The sequence below is a fragment of the Macaca thibetana genome, chromosome 6 (genome assembly GCF_024542745.1).
Source record: "Macaca thibetana thibetana isolate TM-01 chromosome 6, ASM2454274v1, whole genome shotgun sequence".
Taxonomy (NCBI): Eukaryota; Metazoa; Chordata; class Mammalia; order Primates; family Cercopithecidae; genus Macaca; species Macaca thibetana.
Window position 1 is genome coordinate 121,243,601 of NC_065583.1, and position 17,488 is coordinate 121,261,088.

At 34.6% G+C, this 17,488-nt stretch overlaps 1 protein-coding gene across 2 annotated transcripts in view; it reads right to left on the bottom strand.

Moving 5' to 3' along the window:
* The window catches only part of RAB3C (RAB3C, member RAS oncogene family), a 294,161-nt gene that overhangs the window by 141,036 nt on the left and 135,637 nt on the right, over window positions 1-17,488 (bottom strand). For both annotated transcript variants that reach the window (XM_050795510.1, XM_050795509.1), the window contains exon 3: window positions 7,073-7,191. In XM_050795510.1, coding sequence (XP_050651467.1) covers window positions 7,073-7,191 — 119 coding nt within the window. The remainder of the gene's footprint in view (window positions 1-7,072; window positions 7,192-17,488) is intronic.

Genomic DNA, 17,488 nt, shown 5'->3' on the forward strand with positions numbered 1-17,488 from the left:
CCTTGTGATTTTTATAACACACTCCAATTAATTAAGATAACCTCACTAGGTCTGTTTTCTATGTAATTTTACTCACTCATTCCATGAATATTGAGCAGCCACTAAGTGCCAGGCACTAGAGTAGGCACTGGGATGTAAAAGTGGGGAAGATAAACAGACTCTTTATCTTTGAGGAAGTTAGAATCCAGCAGGAAAAAAGATAACCAAATAAGCAGTTTAAGACATTGTAAGATACACTGGGTAGTATTGTCTCTAGAGCTCACTACATAAGCAACTAAACTACTCCGGGATTAAGAAAAGCTTCTCAGAAGAAATGAGAATCTAGCTAAAATCTGAATGATGAGAATAAATTAGCTTGATCTGGGTGAAGGTTAGAGGAATATGGTTTGTTATGAAAGGCAGAGCCCAGGGGAAGAGAGACGCAGAGGTATGAGAAGTTCAAGGGACTGAAAGAAGTTCAGAAACTAGAAAGAATTGAGCAAATATATTAATATAAGGTCAGCATCCGGTTTCCAAAATATTGGATGGAATATAAGCACCTGAGGTCTTCCTCAGGGAGCATAATTTTACATATCAAACTGCCTATCCAGCTCCTATCAAAGGCATAAAGTAGAAAAGCAACATTTAGAGAAGATAGTCTAGGTAGCATGTAATCCATTCATACCCTTGAGTGGTTACCATTCAGTTCTTGGATCATTTGAGACCACAAGAACTCTACGTGCTTGGATTATATTTGCCCAGCCACTCACAGAGGCCTTCACTGAAGGTGCTCGAATATTCTGTCTTCTTCAAGATATTAAAAAACAAGTCTCACAGCCTTTTTAGTACTAGTTATAAAAGCTATTGTTAACATAAACCCAAAGTGCCCCAAATAAAAAGCATTTCCATCCAAATTCAACAAAAACTTGTTTGAAGTTTCTTATTGCCCTGTAAGATTGATATGTTTTTTTTCTCCTTTCCTATAATGAAAGCTATATAATATATCATGTTTAATAAATAAAATATATAAAAAATATTTTTTGGTCTTGGTTATTACCTTGGTTTACAGCAATCTCATAACCAAATTGTATTTCAAGCACAATAACCGTTTTGATCCTTTGGATTTTCATAAGCTTTGAAATTCTCTATAAGACACCTTTTATGCAGCCCCTCAGATCTTCCCAGACTCACCTGTCTCAAGGGCTCTTGGCCACTTGTTCATTCCTTCTGCTAACCACTTCTGCAAGGGCTCTTCTGGACTATCACCTGTGTTATGATACTGGCACAGCCCAAAGCAGCTCATCTCAGGCCAAGGCCACAGACCCCTTGCCTCCCACAGTGAAGTTTCCCTGCTGCTACTGAGCCATGAGTCACCCATACATGTGTAACTGGGAAGTGTGGAAGAGTTAAAGTCCCAGAAGTGAACATTGGACCAATAGAAGAGAAGAGCTAATGGGTCAGTTCTTCCTTCCTTCTACCAGATAGTCTGTCCTGAGATGCATTATTCATAAGGCACCTCTGAAAGTGTTCCTGTGAGATCAATGGTCAGTTATACTTGCTACCACGTAGAGATCAGTTTTCAAATCCCAACCCCCTCCATGTTTGTTTTCTCTCTTCCCTGATGCTCCCTTTCTCCTCACTCTTGCTTCCAGGCACCATATGTCCCAATAACCTATTAGCACATAAAGCTTTTTCTTCTCTGTTTCAAGAGAATGACAGCTACAACCATCATCCTGATTCTTGAGAGTTACTCTCTACTCATATTTTACTAACCACAGTGTATGCATTTTTTTGTGTTGAGTTTCTCACATTCTTTTTGAAAATTTATAGATTTTTTTTTATTTTTTTATTTTTATTTTTATTTTATTTTATTTTTATTTTTTATTATTATTATTATTTTTTTATTATTATTTTTTTATTTATTTTGAAAATTTATAGATTCTAAATAAATTCTAAATAGGCTCACAGTCAGCTTAATTTTGTATTAATTTTACAGAACTGGGGAATTTGGCCAAAGAGGGTAATTTAACTCCTTAAATAAAATTCCACTGGAAAATTCAAAGCACAGTCTAATGTGTTTTCAAAAAAGAGATAGCTTCCATTTCCTCAAAATAATCTATTAGCTTGCTGCTTGCTACTCTCCCTAAATCTCCATGCTTGCTGATATGGTTTGGTTGTGTCTCCACCCAAATCTCACCTTGCATTGTAATAATTCCCAGGTGTCATGGGAGGAACCTGGTGGCAGGTAACTGAATGATGGGGCGGGTTTTTTCCCATGCTGTTCTTGTGATACTAAGTCTCATGAGATCTGATGGTTTTATAAAGGGCAGTTCCCCTGAACATGCTCTCTTTCTGCTGCCATGTAAAATGTGTTTTTGCTCTTCCTTCACCTTCTGCCATGACCGTGAGGCCTCCCCGGCCATGTGGAACTGTGAGTCAATTAAACCTCTTTCCTTTATAAATTACCCAGTCTTGGCTGTCTTTATTATCAGCTTGAAAACAGATTAATACACTTGTCTTCTCCTTAACAGACCAGAATTTGTGTGTAATAATTTTTTTTTTTTTTTTAAAGGGAACTTTTATTCTTCCTATATAGTAAGATAGTTTTAGGATTCTGGAGAAATCACAGTCAGCAAGCTTTTTATTTCTTTCTGAATAATCAAAGTGCATTTTGTTGGGAAGAGTAGCTGAAACTTTAGCTGCAGTTCAGCTTTAATTAATTTTTCTTTTTGCTAGATATGTTTTTCTGTATTTTTTAATACACTTAAGATCAGCACTTGGAGACCAGTAATTTAAAGAATGTGTTTCTTCTTGCTTATTTCTTTCAGAATACCTTATTTCTTGTTGTAGAAGGCCATCACTGAATATCAGCAAGCTTCCTCACCCACAACCACCATTCAATTATACTGTACATGTAAAGCAAGTTTTAGTAGCTGCACTGGAATGGTTTTCCCCAAAGGGCTTTTTTCATTTATTATACAATTCTGTTCTTATTCCTTAAATATTTCTTAAGATTTCTGATTTTTTTTTTTACTTTTGAAATTAATAATAATTCTTAAAATATCCATTTTGTGCTAGTTATTTGTCAAACAGGAAATACAGATAAATAAGATAGTCTTTCCCTACAAATAGTTTCTAATCTAGTAGGAACCTAAGACAAGTATACACTTAAGAAAAACAAAAAGTTAAATATAATTGGTGCCATAGTGGCAATACACATACAATCTTAAATCTATTGTTGAGAGGAAGAATAGAACCATTAATTCCTGGCTAGGTCAGTTTGAAGTAATTTCTATATTTTTTGCTGGGAAATCAGGATGTAATTCTGTTTATTACTTTAGATCATCCATTCAAAATATATATTGGATTAATATAGTATATGCATATGTGTGTGTATATATATAATATAAATATATAAATATAAAATACAATATTTTATGTGTGTATATATGTACATACACACAATGTATATTACATAACATATATTGTGTGTATGTGTATGTATATTATATATAAAACATATGATATATAATGTATATTTTATTATATATAATAAAATATTATAAAATGGAAGGACATTCTGACATGCTACAATATGGATGAAACTTGAGGACAGTATGTTAAGTAAAATAAGCCAGTCACTAAAAGACAAATACTGCATGATTCCACTTATAAGAGCTACTTAAAGTAGTTAAAATCACAGAGACAGAAAGCAGGGTGGTGTTTGCTGAGGGGTGCAGGGAGAGAGTGATGGGGAGTTACCGTTTAAATATAAGTTTTGCAAGATGATAAGAATTCTGGAGATGGATGGTGGTGATGGTTGAATGTATTTAATACTACTGAACTATATACAGGAAAAATGGTTAAGACAGTAAATTTTACGTTATATTTTACCATGATAAAGAAATGAGAAAAAATAAGAGTGTATATATTGTATTGTATTGTATTGTATTGTATTGTATTGTATTGTATTGTATTGTATTGTATTGTATTCTATAATGGGGAAAATGATTAATGAAAATATAATGAAATAATAGCAGAGTCTGCTAGGTCTTCTGTGATCTTCAGAAAGTGCTAGGGTAGTGTGGGTGCAGAGATGAGGGTGTGGCTAGTATTGTCCGCTGTGAATAAAGGTGGAAGGGGGTAGGAAAAGGGGCAGAGATACCTTTTAAAGCTTTGTAAAAGAGATAGCCTTGAAAAGTAAATAGACTTTTTAAAGATAACAGAGAAAGTATTTCAGGCAGAGAAACAGAGGTAGTAAAAGGATGGAGTTTAGGTAAACAGAAAATTTCTGTTTAGATGAAACATAGAGCAAATGGAAGAGAGTGGTAGGAGATGATGTCAGTGAAATAGATACTTGGAGGTTTCACTGTCCACTATGTTAGCGAGTTTAGATTTCATTATAAATCAATGGTCTTAGCCAGAAATGAGCTTCAGAATCACTTGTGCAGCCTTGAAAAATTCATATGCCCATGTATCTCATGGGAGATATGGTTTAGTAGATCCAGAGTGGAGCCTGGGCTTGTATATGTTGTCAAAGCTCTACAGGTGATTAACATGTGCTCTCAGAATCACCACTGTACATAATAAGATATTACTGGAAGTTTTATTTTTAATGCCTGAGATGTACTAAGGTTCACTTATGTAGCTCTGATGGTAATCAGATGGATGACCTGGAGAGGGTGGAACCTGAGATAAGGAGACAAGATAAAAGACTCCTAAATGAATGGTTTGGATTAAGACATTGGCAATAGGAAGAAAAAGAGCAATAGATTGGAGAGGCATTTAGAAAGTCAAAATGATTGAACTTGGTGGTCAATGAGATTCTATTTGTAAAACAGGAAGAAATAAAAGACAGTGCTCATATTTCTACATCAGATAACTGGGTGATGGTGGATCTATTAACTGAGATAGTAAATGCTGGCATAGGTACTAAATGCTACGTCTGACAGATTGGCTGTCAAAGAGTTAGGTGCTCAATGAGTGCTTGTTGAATGAATTTAAAAACCCTAATAAATCAAGTGATCATATAATTTTGGATGAAAAAAAGGGTTTGTTTCTAGAAGGGGCTTTTGTTGGTTTTTGACAAATCTATATGCCTTGGGGCAGATGGAGTAGCAGATTGAGGAAAGAGACATGCAAAGCAGAGAATAAAAGGATAGAAGAAAAGAAGCACAAATGTTGGAAAGTTTAAGCTGGGCTCCAGGAACAATGAATGGTTTTGTTTGCTTCTAGAATAGTAAGAGATGAAGCCATGAAGATATAGTGGCACCAATATGTATGTCTGAAAGTCAGGCTGAGGAAGTTTTAATTAATTCAGCAGGCATTGATGAGGCAGGACTTTTGGGCAGAGGTCTTCCATGTTTTTAAGATCTTGTTCTTTTGGAAAACTTAAAAGAGCACTTCTGACCTGGGACTCCTGGATCTCAACATTTTCAGACAGAAAGTAGTCAAGGTTAAAATTACCATATTATATAGCAATATGTGTTTCATGCTATATGTGACAATTAACTAGATGTCATAACACTCTTAATTGAACCAACCTTTTTGTCACTAACTTGAATGCTACTTTTATCATAAACTATATCCTCATATAGATTTGTGCTTATCTCTGGATTTTCTATTTCATATCATTTTGTACAAAATCTGCTGTATTTAATTGAGATTGCCTTGAGTTTATAAATTAATTTGAGAAAAACTGGCATTTTTACAATGTTCAGTTTACTAAAAAGAATAGTTATTTAAGCTTTCTTAAAAATAATATAAAAACAATAGTTATTTAAGCTATCTTCTGTATTCCTCAGTGAAAGATAATTATTTTTTCATATACATCTTAAACTTGTCTTTTTAATTTATAACCCTGTATTTCTCTTTTGAATTGCTATCGCCAATAGTATTATTTCTTGCATTGTAACTGTGTGTGTGTGTGTGTGTGTGTGTGTGTGTAAATAAGAAGTCTTCCTAGATGAACAATTAAAATAGAAAAAAAAAAAAAGCAAATGGAAATATTTTTAATAGCATCTGACCCTCATTGAACTGATATATATATATATGTAAAAAACATTTTGGATAATATTATCATAGAAAACAAACAAAAAAAGAAATTTTTGCCTACGTATTGTCAAAGTTTTCCTTACATAAGATAGTCTGTGATTATATTTACAGTTATAGTGTGGTATTTCTTCAGTCAGTCCTAGTCATCACCAGTGGGAGCTCCATTTTGGGAGCTCCATTTCCCTCCTAATGTCACACAAAGCCCTACATAGATTCTTGCTCTTTCCACAGACAAACTGCCCTCTTTAGCCCTGTGCTTGAGCTCATAACCCTTCTCCTTGGCTTTTCAGTGTCTCCTCTCAAGGTGCTGGTGGGACAGAATGCAGGATACTGTAGCCATAGGAATAAACCCTCACTGTAAACACTCATCAGGGTCAGAAGTATTTTCAGATAGTTTGATGCAGCTATGAGTCAGAAATGGTTTTGGTTTTATCTTATCCTGTATCTCAGTCCTTCAAAATTTTTCAATTTGAATAACTTGTTTAACAAATCTTTTGGATGAGGGGTCCATAAACTTCTTTCATAAATGGCCAGATCAGAAATATTTTAGGCATTACCAGCAATATGGTTTCTGTTGCAACTACTTAACTCTGCTGTGGTGATGTTAAGGCAGTCAAAGACAACAATCAACTTTTATTCCAATAAAAGTTGACTTACTAAACAAGCAGTGGGCCAGATTTGGCCCATGAGCCATAGTTTCTCGATCCCTATTTTAGATCAGTAAACTTCCAAACTATTCATTATTTATATTTTAAAAAATCAAAAGCAATGCACTAGTTTCCACGGAAGCAATGATGACAAAATGCAAAGCACTGGAAATGAACAAACTGCAGAAAAATCATCAGAATGACTTATTATCAATCCCTAAATAATGCTTCTGTGCATAAACAGCATTTGTTTTTAAATGAAGCACAAGTGGGATTGTAGTATAATGTAAACACATACATTACATTGCAGTATGGTCACTGCTTTGGGGAGAAAGAAGGAGTTGACTGGAGAACCATTATTATCAGCAATAAGAGTATTTGCTCTAACTTACCAATCTTGTACTGCATTGAAGGATTCTTCATTTGTAATGTCATACATTAAAATAAAGCCCATGGCTCCACGATAATAAGCTGTGGTGATAGTCCTGTATCTTTCCTGGCCTGCTGTGTCCTAAAGTATAAAAAAAAAGATAATCTTCAGAAATGAGGCAATACATTTTTGGGAAATGATTAATAATTCCAAAAATAGTCACAATAGAGTCTAAAGTGTACTCATTGTGTATAGCTATCTTTTTTAGTCTTGTTTCCCCTAATGATTTTTCAAAATGATTTTTTTACTGATACATAATAGATGTAGATATTTTCAGGGTACATGTAATAATTTAATATATTTATATAATTTTTAAAGATCAAATCAGTATAATTAGATATACAACACTTTAAATATTTGTCTTTTCTTTATGCAGAAACATTCAAATTATTCACTCCTAGCTACTTTAAAACATACAATCGATTATTGTAAATTATAATCACCCTACTGATTTATCAAACACTATATCTTATTTCTTCTACCAAACTCTATATTTGTACTTCAAATGATCAAATCTAAAAAGTATTAGTGTTCAAAAGAGTTGAGCAGGAGCAAGGGATAGAAAGCTTATTTAAAGAAATAATAAGAGAAAACTTTCCAAAGCTTGAGAAAGAGATAAATAACCAGATGTAGTAAGGTCAGGGAATACCAAACAGATTTGACCCAAATAAGACTCCCCCAAGGCATGTAATAGTCAAACTCTCAAAGGTGAAGGACAAATGGAGAATCCTAAAAGCAGCAAGTACAAAGAAGCAAATAACATATAAAGGAGCTCCAATTTGTCTGACCACAGGTTTCTCAATGAAAACCACAAAGGCCAGGAGAGAGTGGGACTGCATTTTCAAAGTGCTGAAAAAACCTGCCATCCAAGAATACTGTACCCAGCAAAAATATCCTTTATCTATGAAGGAGATAAAGTCTTTCTCAGGCAAACAAAAACTGAGAAAATTCACCACTACCACACTCATCTACAAATGTTAAAGAGAGTTCTTCAGTTTGAAAAATCACTCCATTAATATGCAAAAAGAAGACACTTGAAGGTATAAAACCCACTGGTAAAATTAAGTGCATAGACAAACCAACAATACTCTATAATTGTGGTAGCAATCCCCTCATAACTCTAGTATGAAGCCCAAAAGACAAATCTATCAAAACAACAATAGTTACAACAATCTGTTAAGATATAAGCAATATAAATATATGTAAATTGTAATAACAAAAAGTCAGAATGTGGGAGGATGGAGTTAAAGTGCAGAGAGTTTTTTTTTTATGTTTTTCTTTGTGATCTAGGATAAGCTGCTACCTCTTTTAAACCACTTTTATGTCCTAATGATTTTTATATGGCAGTTCTGCAATATTCTGAAAAACTCTTTTTTTTGGTAAAGAACCCACTGAAAGTACCTTCGACATTTGTTTACTTCCATTAAGCGGCATCTGACTATAGAAAACAAACAAATAAAAATATCATATTTATTTACAATCTGAGCTTTTTATTGTAGTTTAAGATCAGAGGAATATATTAGCTCCACCACTATGCATTTGTCTATCTACTAAGTACAAGCCACTGTGGGGGAAAAAGGAAGTTTATAAAAAGGTCCCTGCTTTTAAGAAGCTTGCAATTCAGTCTTGGTTTATTCAATTTTAAAATGGGAATAAAAATACCTGCTTTGTATGTATGTTTGAGTCAGACATATCCGGATTTGAGGGCCTTCTCTCCCATTAGATAGCTGAGGAATGTGGCCAAGTTACTGAACCTCTGTAAACCAAATCCTTCTAACATTTAGCATGCTTGTTAGGGTTCCATGAAGTAATTCATGTAAAGTGCTTCCCACAGAGAGCAGCACACAAACATTGGTCAATAAATGGCAAGTACTAGCTTTTATTCCTTAGATGCAGGACAGCAAGGTTAATACAAGATAAAGATAGCAGCTTACAAGTACAGAAGTTTGACACTTGCAAAAGAGATGGCATATAACAGTCAAATTTGGGAATCAGAGGCAGATACATCACCAAAATGGACCTGTATATATCACATATACCTTATAGTGTAACTAGAGTAAATGTTCCTCAATTCAAACTTCCTCCTCAGGACCTGGGGCATCACTTATAATTCAAATGTTCTTCAGTTTCTCTCTTTGCCACTTTCCCTGGAGATAGGCGTCTAACTTCTCTTTCCTAGTTCTCTTTAGACGCTTAGCACTTTGGACAGAAATACAATATTCTTTCTGACATCAATCTGGACTCTCTTATCCCAGAGAGGCCTCCTTTGGATGCAGAGTGCATCCCAGCTACCCCTAAGATTTAACAGGCTTTGGAGGCAAAACTAATGTGTTGCACACAGGAACAGCTTCCTTTACCATCAAAATGAAATTAATGTCTCATAAGGTCACTATTGGGAAGGACTCATGTTGAATTTGCTGTTCTTCACCCTTAGGTATGTACCTGCTTAGATGCTTACACCCCACCATGAACAGCAGTGTGAAACTAAAGATTGCCTACAACTCTTTCCCAATTTGTGTTATATCCTATTTGACTCCTGAAAGTTTAGAGAAGAATGATCAAAGGAGGCTGGGAATCAGTGAATGATTCTGGAAGAATGTAGGATATAAAATGGAACTGAAAATTATCTAAGAGTATGAATTTTTATGAAGCCAACAATTCTACTCTTGGAGCAGGGGTAAGGCCGACCTGACTAGAAGGTATTTATTTGGTAATTTTACAGAAAATAAAGTTTCAAAAGTAGGATGAAAACAGATTATAGTACTCAAAATAGCAGAAATAATGTAAAACAGGTGAGGAAGATCTTTCAGAACATACTATCAATGGCAGAAAACAAAAAAAGAAAGTAGATTTCACCACATGAAAATCCGTCAATCCCTTGAATACAAAAAAAGTAAAATTAAAATGATAGAACATCAAATGATAAACTGGGAAGTATATTTGCCTTAGACCAGAGAGATCAAAGGTTAATATATTTAATATGTAAAATGGTACCAAGACATCACTAAAAATGTTAAATATTCTTTTTTTTTTTTTTTTTTTTTTTTTTGAGACGGAGTCTCACTCTGTCGCCCAGGCTGGAGTGCAGTGGCGCCATCTCCGCTCACTGCAAGCTCCGCCTCCCGGGTTCACGCCATTCTCCTGCTTCAGCCTCTCGAATAGCTGGGACTACAGGCGCCGCAACCACGCCCGGCTAATTTTTTTTGTTTTCGGTAGAGACGGGGTTTCACCGTGTTAGCCAGGATGGTCTCGATCTCCTGACCTCGTGATCCTAATAGTAAAAATTATTTATGAAAAGGCATATAAATGACGAATGAATTTATAAAAAGAATCGAATCCCAGCCATAATAATAAAAATGCAATGCTGCATAATTGCATGACTATATGATAGAAATTACTTGGCCACTATTTGAATATTTTACTGTACTTTGCTTACTATTTTATAAATATTTTGAAATAAAAATGTAGATGCTAGGGATAAACATAGATGTTGTAAAGTGTAGCTCATTGGGACAAATATACAAATTAGGCAGAAAGAAGCAAATCTTGAACTTATTTGGATATTCTTATATATTCATTGGATTTAATTCAGTTAGCAGTATATCCAACTGTGAAACAAAGAAGAAAATTAGATAACATGGATAAAATACCAGAATCAAACTTCAAGACTGTTTAAAACGCAAAGAATGAGCAAAGCTTTTGTGACATGTGTAAGATTTCTGGGGGAGCATAACTAGTTATAACTAGTCTATTTTAAAAATTTTCCATATTTGGCTTGGGTTCATATTTTCCAGAACATATTATCCATAAATGTAATTTACCGTTTTTATTTTGGCTATTTTAAAGTAACTTTAAACGGCTTTCTTTTTCTCTTGGTCATACTTTTTTTTTTGGCATTGATTACAAAGCATTCTTACAGGTTGGAACCCCATGCCTGCTGCCTTCTCTGCACTGCAATAGACAGCTTCCCCCTAATTTCTCAGTAGGGGAAAACAACCTGTATACCAAGACACTGCTAAAAGGTGATGCAGACCTTTTCTGTCAAGCATGTTTTCAGCACAGACACTGAGTAATGTTGTGTTGGAAAACTGACTTTATGTCTCTCTTCCTTCTTGACCTCTTCCAGTGATGCTGTCCCCTTTTCGTAAGATGTTAATTTCATTTTGACAGTAAATAAACTTGTTCTATTGTTATAAAATGCATCGATTTCATATTGTGGGTATATTTAATCTTTGAGAGAGAAGAAATCAAGTCACCATTATATTCTGATTGAAATGCTACAGGAAACTGTTAGAAACCACAGGGTTGAATAGCCATTATGTATCAAAATCAAAAATGAGAGAGGGAAAAACCAGCTTTCAAGAAAAAAAAAAATAGAAGCTTTCAGTAGTACTTGAGTCACAGCAAGGGGTAAGATCTTCAACATCATTCTGATTTGAACCCAGAAATACAATCTAATTGGTAATATTTATCATTTAAAAGCTCTCAGGGAGAATAAGAAATTGCACAAGTAGGGAAAGTACAGTAAGAAATAAAATGAGAAAATTTATTCTCCAGATACAGAGAATAAAATTAAGCTAATAAACAGACACCAAGCTGACTTTGTTTTGGCTTTGAAAACAATTTCAGGATTACAAACTCATTAGCATTTTCTTCTGTTATATCAGGAAAAAAAGGAACTGGGAAAAACACTTCATTATAATTGACATTTACTAATGATGGAAGAAGTTTACATCTGAAAGAAAAAAACATTTTATAATGTCAAGTGCCACTAATGTAATTAAACTTGAACAGTCTCAGGTAACTGACTAAAATGGTATTTCTCCCCAATTTGCCCAGGAAGCTGGCTCAAAATCCTGGCTTTGTGTTGTTCCTCTCCCTAACTGACACTAATAACTGGACATACTTGATTTTCCATAAATTTAGGCTTCTGATGACTGAAAAACATGACTGGAAATATCAGAGAGAAAATTAGGGATAAAAATGTGATTAAAAAATAAAAACTTTCTTCCATGAGTGATAGCTTTCATTTTCCTTAAAAAACAAAACAAAACAAAACAAAAAAAACATTTCAGTTAGCTTAAATATTTTGATTTCCCAATCATGTTTTTAGGAGAATTTTGGCATTAATGGCAAGTTTGATTAACAAATACTTGAATATCTGTCAAGAAAAACCTATAAAATGGGAAACATTCACAGCTTGATAAGTAGTAGCTTAAAACTTTTTCGGTTTGAATTTTGGCACTCTGTTTCTGCCTTAGAATTTTGTTTTCTAATGAAATCTTTCTTTTTTAAAACTGTATGTACTGAATTCTTAAAACCTTCTGAGGTCATGCAGAAATAACATTCAGTTTTAAAATTGAGGAAATAGCAGTCATTGGTAAGGTAAGAGTTGTACTGCAGTTTGTTTTTTGTTTTAGTGGTTACTTCTCTTTGTATTTAATTAAAGGGAAAAATGGGAGTAACTGTTAGTAAAGAAATATAACTCAAATAATATAACCACGATCAAAATACATTTATTGGATACCTAGACAGAGAAAAATAGATCAAAGGACAGACAATCCTGATACATGATAGAGTAGACAATTTTATAGGTGGAGAAACCAAATCAAAAAACGTTGGTGTTAATTGTTTAACAAAAGTACTTTAATTAAGCTATAGAAAAGAATATGTGATAACCCAAAAGGGGAAGTCAAAAGAAATGGGGGATGGGAACAGTGTAATCCAAGACCAAAAAAAAAAAACATGCTTTACCTAATGAGTTTCCAAATGGACATAAAGAAGTAAAATAGAATAAATACTTAGTCATTGAGCACTCAAGCAAGTGGGGATCTCTTAATTCATACCTAGTTACCTTTTGCCCAAAGAAATTGTTTTGAATCATTAAAGACAGATTAAATTATGCTCAGTATAGTTTAATGTTAACACTGATTGATTCATTCAATAAACATTTAGTGAACACCTATTACAAGTTAGGAACTATGATAGGTATATATTAAACTTATTTTACCTATTCTAATCATATTTGTACATTTTAAAATTCTACACATTGAGAGCATTTCATTAGGAATACCATATTCTCTGTATATCTACAAAAATTTAAAGTTGAATGGAAAGAAAAAATGAGAGTAACTATTAGTAATGAAACATAACTCAAATAATATTACCATTTATTTTCCTAAAGAACTAGACAGCATAGCAATTTAAAACTGTAATAGAGACAATTTATTTAGTGTTGAAATCCCTTGATTCAGTTTCTGCTGTTGGCTGTATTGTCTCTCAGAAAGATACATTGAATTCCTCACCCCAGAACCTATGAATGTGACTTTATTTAGAAAAAGGGTCATTGCAGGTGTAACCAAGTTAAATGAGGTCTTCTTTTTTAAAATTATTTCAGTAGGTTTTTGGGGGAACAGGTGGTGTTTGGTTACATGAATTAAGTTGTTTAGTGGTTATTTCTGAGATTTTGGTTCACCCATCACCAGAGCAGCATACCCTGTACCCACTGGGTAGGTCACTTTGGATTAAAATGGGCCCTAATCTTTACATACGTAACACTTTAGAGACATAACACTCAGAGGAGAAAGCTATGTAAAGGCAGAGGCAGAGACCGGCCTGATGAATCTATAAGACAAGGACTGCCAAGAATTGGATTCTTCCCTAGAGCCTTAGAGACAGCATGGCACTGCTGACACCTTAATTTAGAACTTCCAGCCTCTGGAACTGTGAGACAATAAATTTCTGCTGTGTTAAGCCGCCCAATTTGTGCCTCTTTGTTACATTAGCCCTAGGAAACTAGCACAGTCACTGACCCCACTTTGCAATCTTCATGATCAGACTGAAGGCAATATAAATCTCAGAGCTACCCACACACACTGTTAGTACTTTACAGAAGAAAAAACTACAGAAAATTCAAGGTGGTCTATGGAGAAGTCAAACATAGTCTCACTGTGTGAATTCAGGAAAGATGTTATGCTAAAATCCACTACCATATTCTACATTTAACTTACATCAAATGAACCTCTTCAAAAAAGTTGGTTTGATATACCTTGTTACTTTAAAAACTAGGTATCTATCTATTTCTCCATCTCTTATTCTAATATATGTCCTATTAGAAGGACAGAGCAATGTTGCTTGATGTGACAAAAATTATATATTACTTTCTGTTGGAATTTCATCCCAAAATGATTGAGATACTGTTCCACGAAAATGTAAAGTCATGATGTATATACCGAGACACAACTCCCGCAAACAACAGAAACAACAGAAACAATTTCAATTATTACACACCATGTTGTTTGTATAATGTCATTAATACTTGCCCCCAAGTTGCATTTTTAGAAATTTCCATAAATAGGCACAAAACAGTATTGAATTTGTCTTTTAAAAATGTAACAAAAATAGGAAGCTTAAATATTTTATGCTTTCTTGTTGCATATTTATTTTTGGAATGAAATAGCAACTTTTTCCTTAGAGCAGTTAATCTTCTATTAAAACAAAATTTACAAACCACTTTTTCCAACTGATCTTGTGCAGTCAGCCTGGCTTCATTTATGCACATTCAGTTATACAAGCATCTGTGAAACAAGCCCACATTTTAGAAGAGTACTAATAAAACAGCCGCTAAATAGTTCTTCAATCAGTTTAACTCCCTACTTATTGTCCTTTGTCCATCCTTTTCATACCAGCAGATTTTATTGATCAGATTTTTCTTGTCATGATGTTTAGTTTTGTAATACCAAAAACATTCATTTTACAATGGCATCTACTTCTAAGTAAAACCTAATAGAATAAGCCTGAGGCAGAAGGATAAAACCTGACCTATTATTTCATGGCAGTGTTACCATGGCAATTCATCTTTCCTGGAAGAGAGGAAAAGCCATAGATAGCTTTTTTTATAGGGGGCCTTTGACTCCATTGTCAGTAATACCCTGACATATCTACCAATTGTACGTTTCTGCTCATGAAAGTTGGAGATGGTTTTCAGTAAACACTCAGAACTCTCTTCAAGACCTTAATAAAATTTACAACCGAAAGTATATAAAGGCATCTTTACTTATTTTATTTCAGTGCTTGTTTTCTAAGAATGTTTAACACAAAGGCAGGAGAAGACACCATTTTTGCTTTCCTTCTAATTAATCTTTTTGACATACTTCTTCCCAGTGGGATTTTGATTACACCAAATTTTTTCAAAACCTGCAGGATAAATAGATAAATTCAGGCAGCTTACAGCTCATAGTCAAGGTTGAGAATGGTTTTTCTTCACAGAACACAATAAGAAACGCTTGCATAAGATCAAATGCATTGCGTTTTAAAGGATAACAGGCTTTTGAATGGGACTTTTACTCTTGCCCTAAAATAGGCAACTAAGACTCAAACCAGACTCTTTATAAAGGGTTGGGCACTTTCATACACACAAAGCCATGTGCCGATTGGGCTCATTGAATAGTATCTGCTTAAACAATGAAATTTTGATCTGCTTTTGTGCAAGAGTACTTGATACCTGGAGAGAGAGAGCAGGGTTGAGGAAGGGGAGGCAGTGGAAAAGCCTGATTTCTCACAGGTTAGCATGACTATATTATGTGAGTTTCCCATGGATCAGTAAACACTACAGCAGGTAGCTGCACTTGACACATTTTGCCATTAAGCCATCTCCAAGAGAGCTGTCTCCTGGATGAGGTATGGAGAGCTATGATGTGTATTAACAGGGGCAGAAAGGAGCTGAAGAAATTTTAAAGGAGAAGGAATGTGAGCAACTCTTCCACGTCACGGCACTATGCGGTGAGAGAGCCCTAACAGGCTCCCTGAAGGTCCTCCATAAGGGAACCAGCATTCAGATATCTGTCACATGGAAGCTTGTCCAGTGGGTGGCAGGACAGGCTTCACTGAAGAAGCCAAGAAAGAATTGTAATTGCACATCAGGTTATGTACACTCATCTGCCCTCTCTTCATCTCCCAGCTCTTCTTCATCCCTGATTTTGAAACAGCAAGAACTACAAAAAGAAGGGACAGAAAGGGAGGATCAAACTGCTCTTTTGATTGTACTACCAGTCCCTGGGAATGTAGTCAGATTTATGGTAAGGGAAGAATATTATTGTTAAACTGGATACGACAATTTTGCCTTTTTAAACTGGGCTCAACAGCACTGAGATTTCTTTCTGTCTTAATAATCAACTTTTCTAAAAGCAGTTTTAGTTTCACAGCAAAACTGAACAAAGTACGGAGATATCTTATAAACACCCTAGCCCCACACATGCATAGCTCCTCCTCTATCAATGTCCCCCACCAAAGTGGTGCATTTGTTACAACTGATGAACCTACATTAACACATCATTATCACCCAAAGTCCATAGTTTACATTAGGGTTCCCTCATGGTGCTTTACATCCTGTGGTTTTGCAGAAATTTGTAATGACATGAATCCACAATTATAGTATCATATAGAGTAGTTTCACTGCCCTAAAAGTCCTCTGTGTTCTGCCTGAGTTGAGTTTTTTGTCTGTTTGTTTGTTTTTTAATAAGAGAACAATGACTGGAAATACTATGAGATCTATTCAAGTCATGGTTTGGGGACGAGTATAGGTGACTGGGCAGAGCATGATCAAAAACAGAGTTTAGATAAAATTAATATCAAAGTACACCACAAGTTTAGGCTTTTTTACCAAGCTAACTACCAATAAGGTATTACAAAAACAACATCAAGAATGTAGACTTAAACAGGGTGTTACATATATGCACATTCATATACATCATGCCATTCATTTATTCGTAAGTAGTAGACTATTTTTTAGATGATGAAACAGAGATAAAGAGGTGAGGTGCCAGTTCTAAGTCACAGCACGGGGAAGTGACACAGGTCATACCAAAGACCAGCTTTTCTCATATATCCAAAGTCTAGTCCTCTTTCTGAGTATTAAGTTGAATAGTGAGGAATTTAGGTTATAGTTTTTTTACTCTGGCTCCCTATTTGATGTTATCATCTCGCTTTTGAACCTTTGTTCATGTCTATGCTTTAGATATTTTTCAGCTTCGTTATTTCAAACCCATTCATTTTTCAACCAATTGTAGCTGTGTCCAGTGCTAAGACTCTACTGAAATTGTTCATGCTAAAATAATCAATGACCTCATCACTGCCATATCCAGCAGTTTAACTTTTGGTTCTCATTTTACTTGTCTATGCTAAAACACATGGTATAGATGATAACCCCTTATTTCTTTAAATTAACTCTTCCAGGGCATGACTCTCTCCTGATTCTTTAGTCTCTTTAAGTTTTCTTCTTCACTTGGCAGGCTCCTTTTCCTGATTGGCAAGCTTTGCTTTCTGCTCACCTCTTAAAGGTGCTATACAGGCTTCTGATCTTCATTCTGTCTCATCGTCT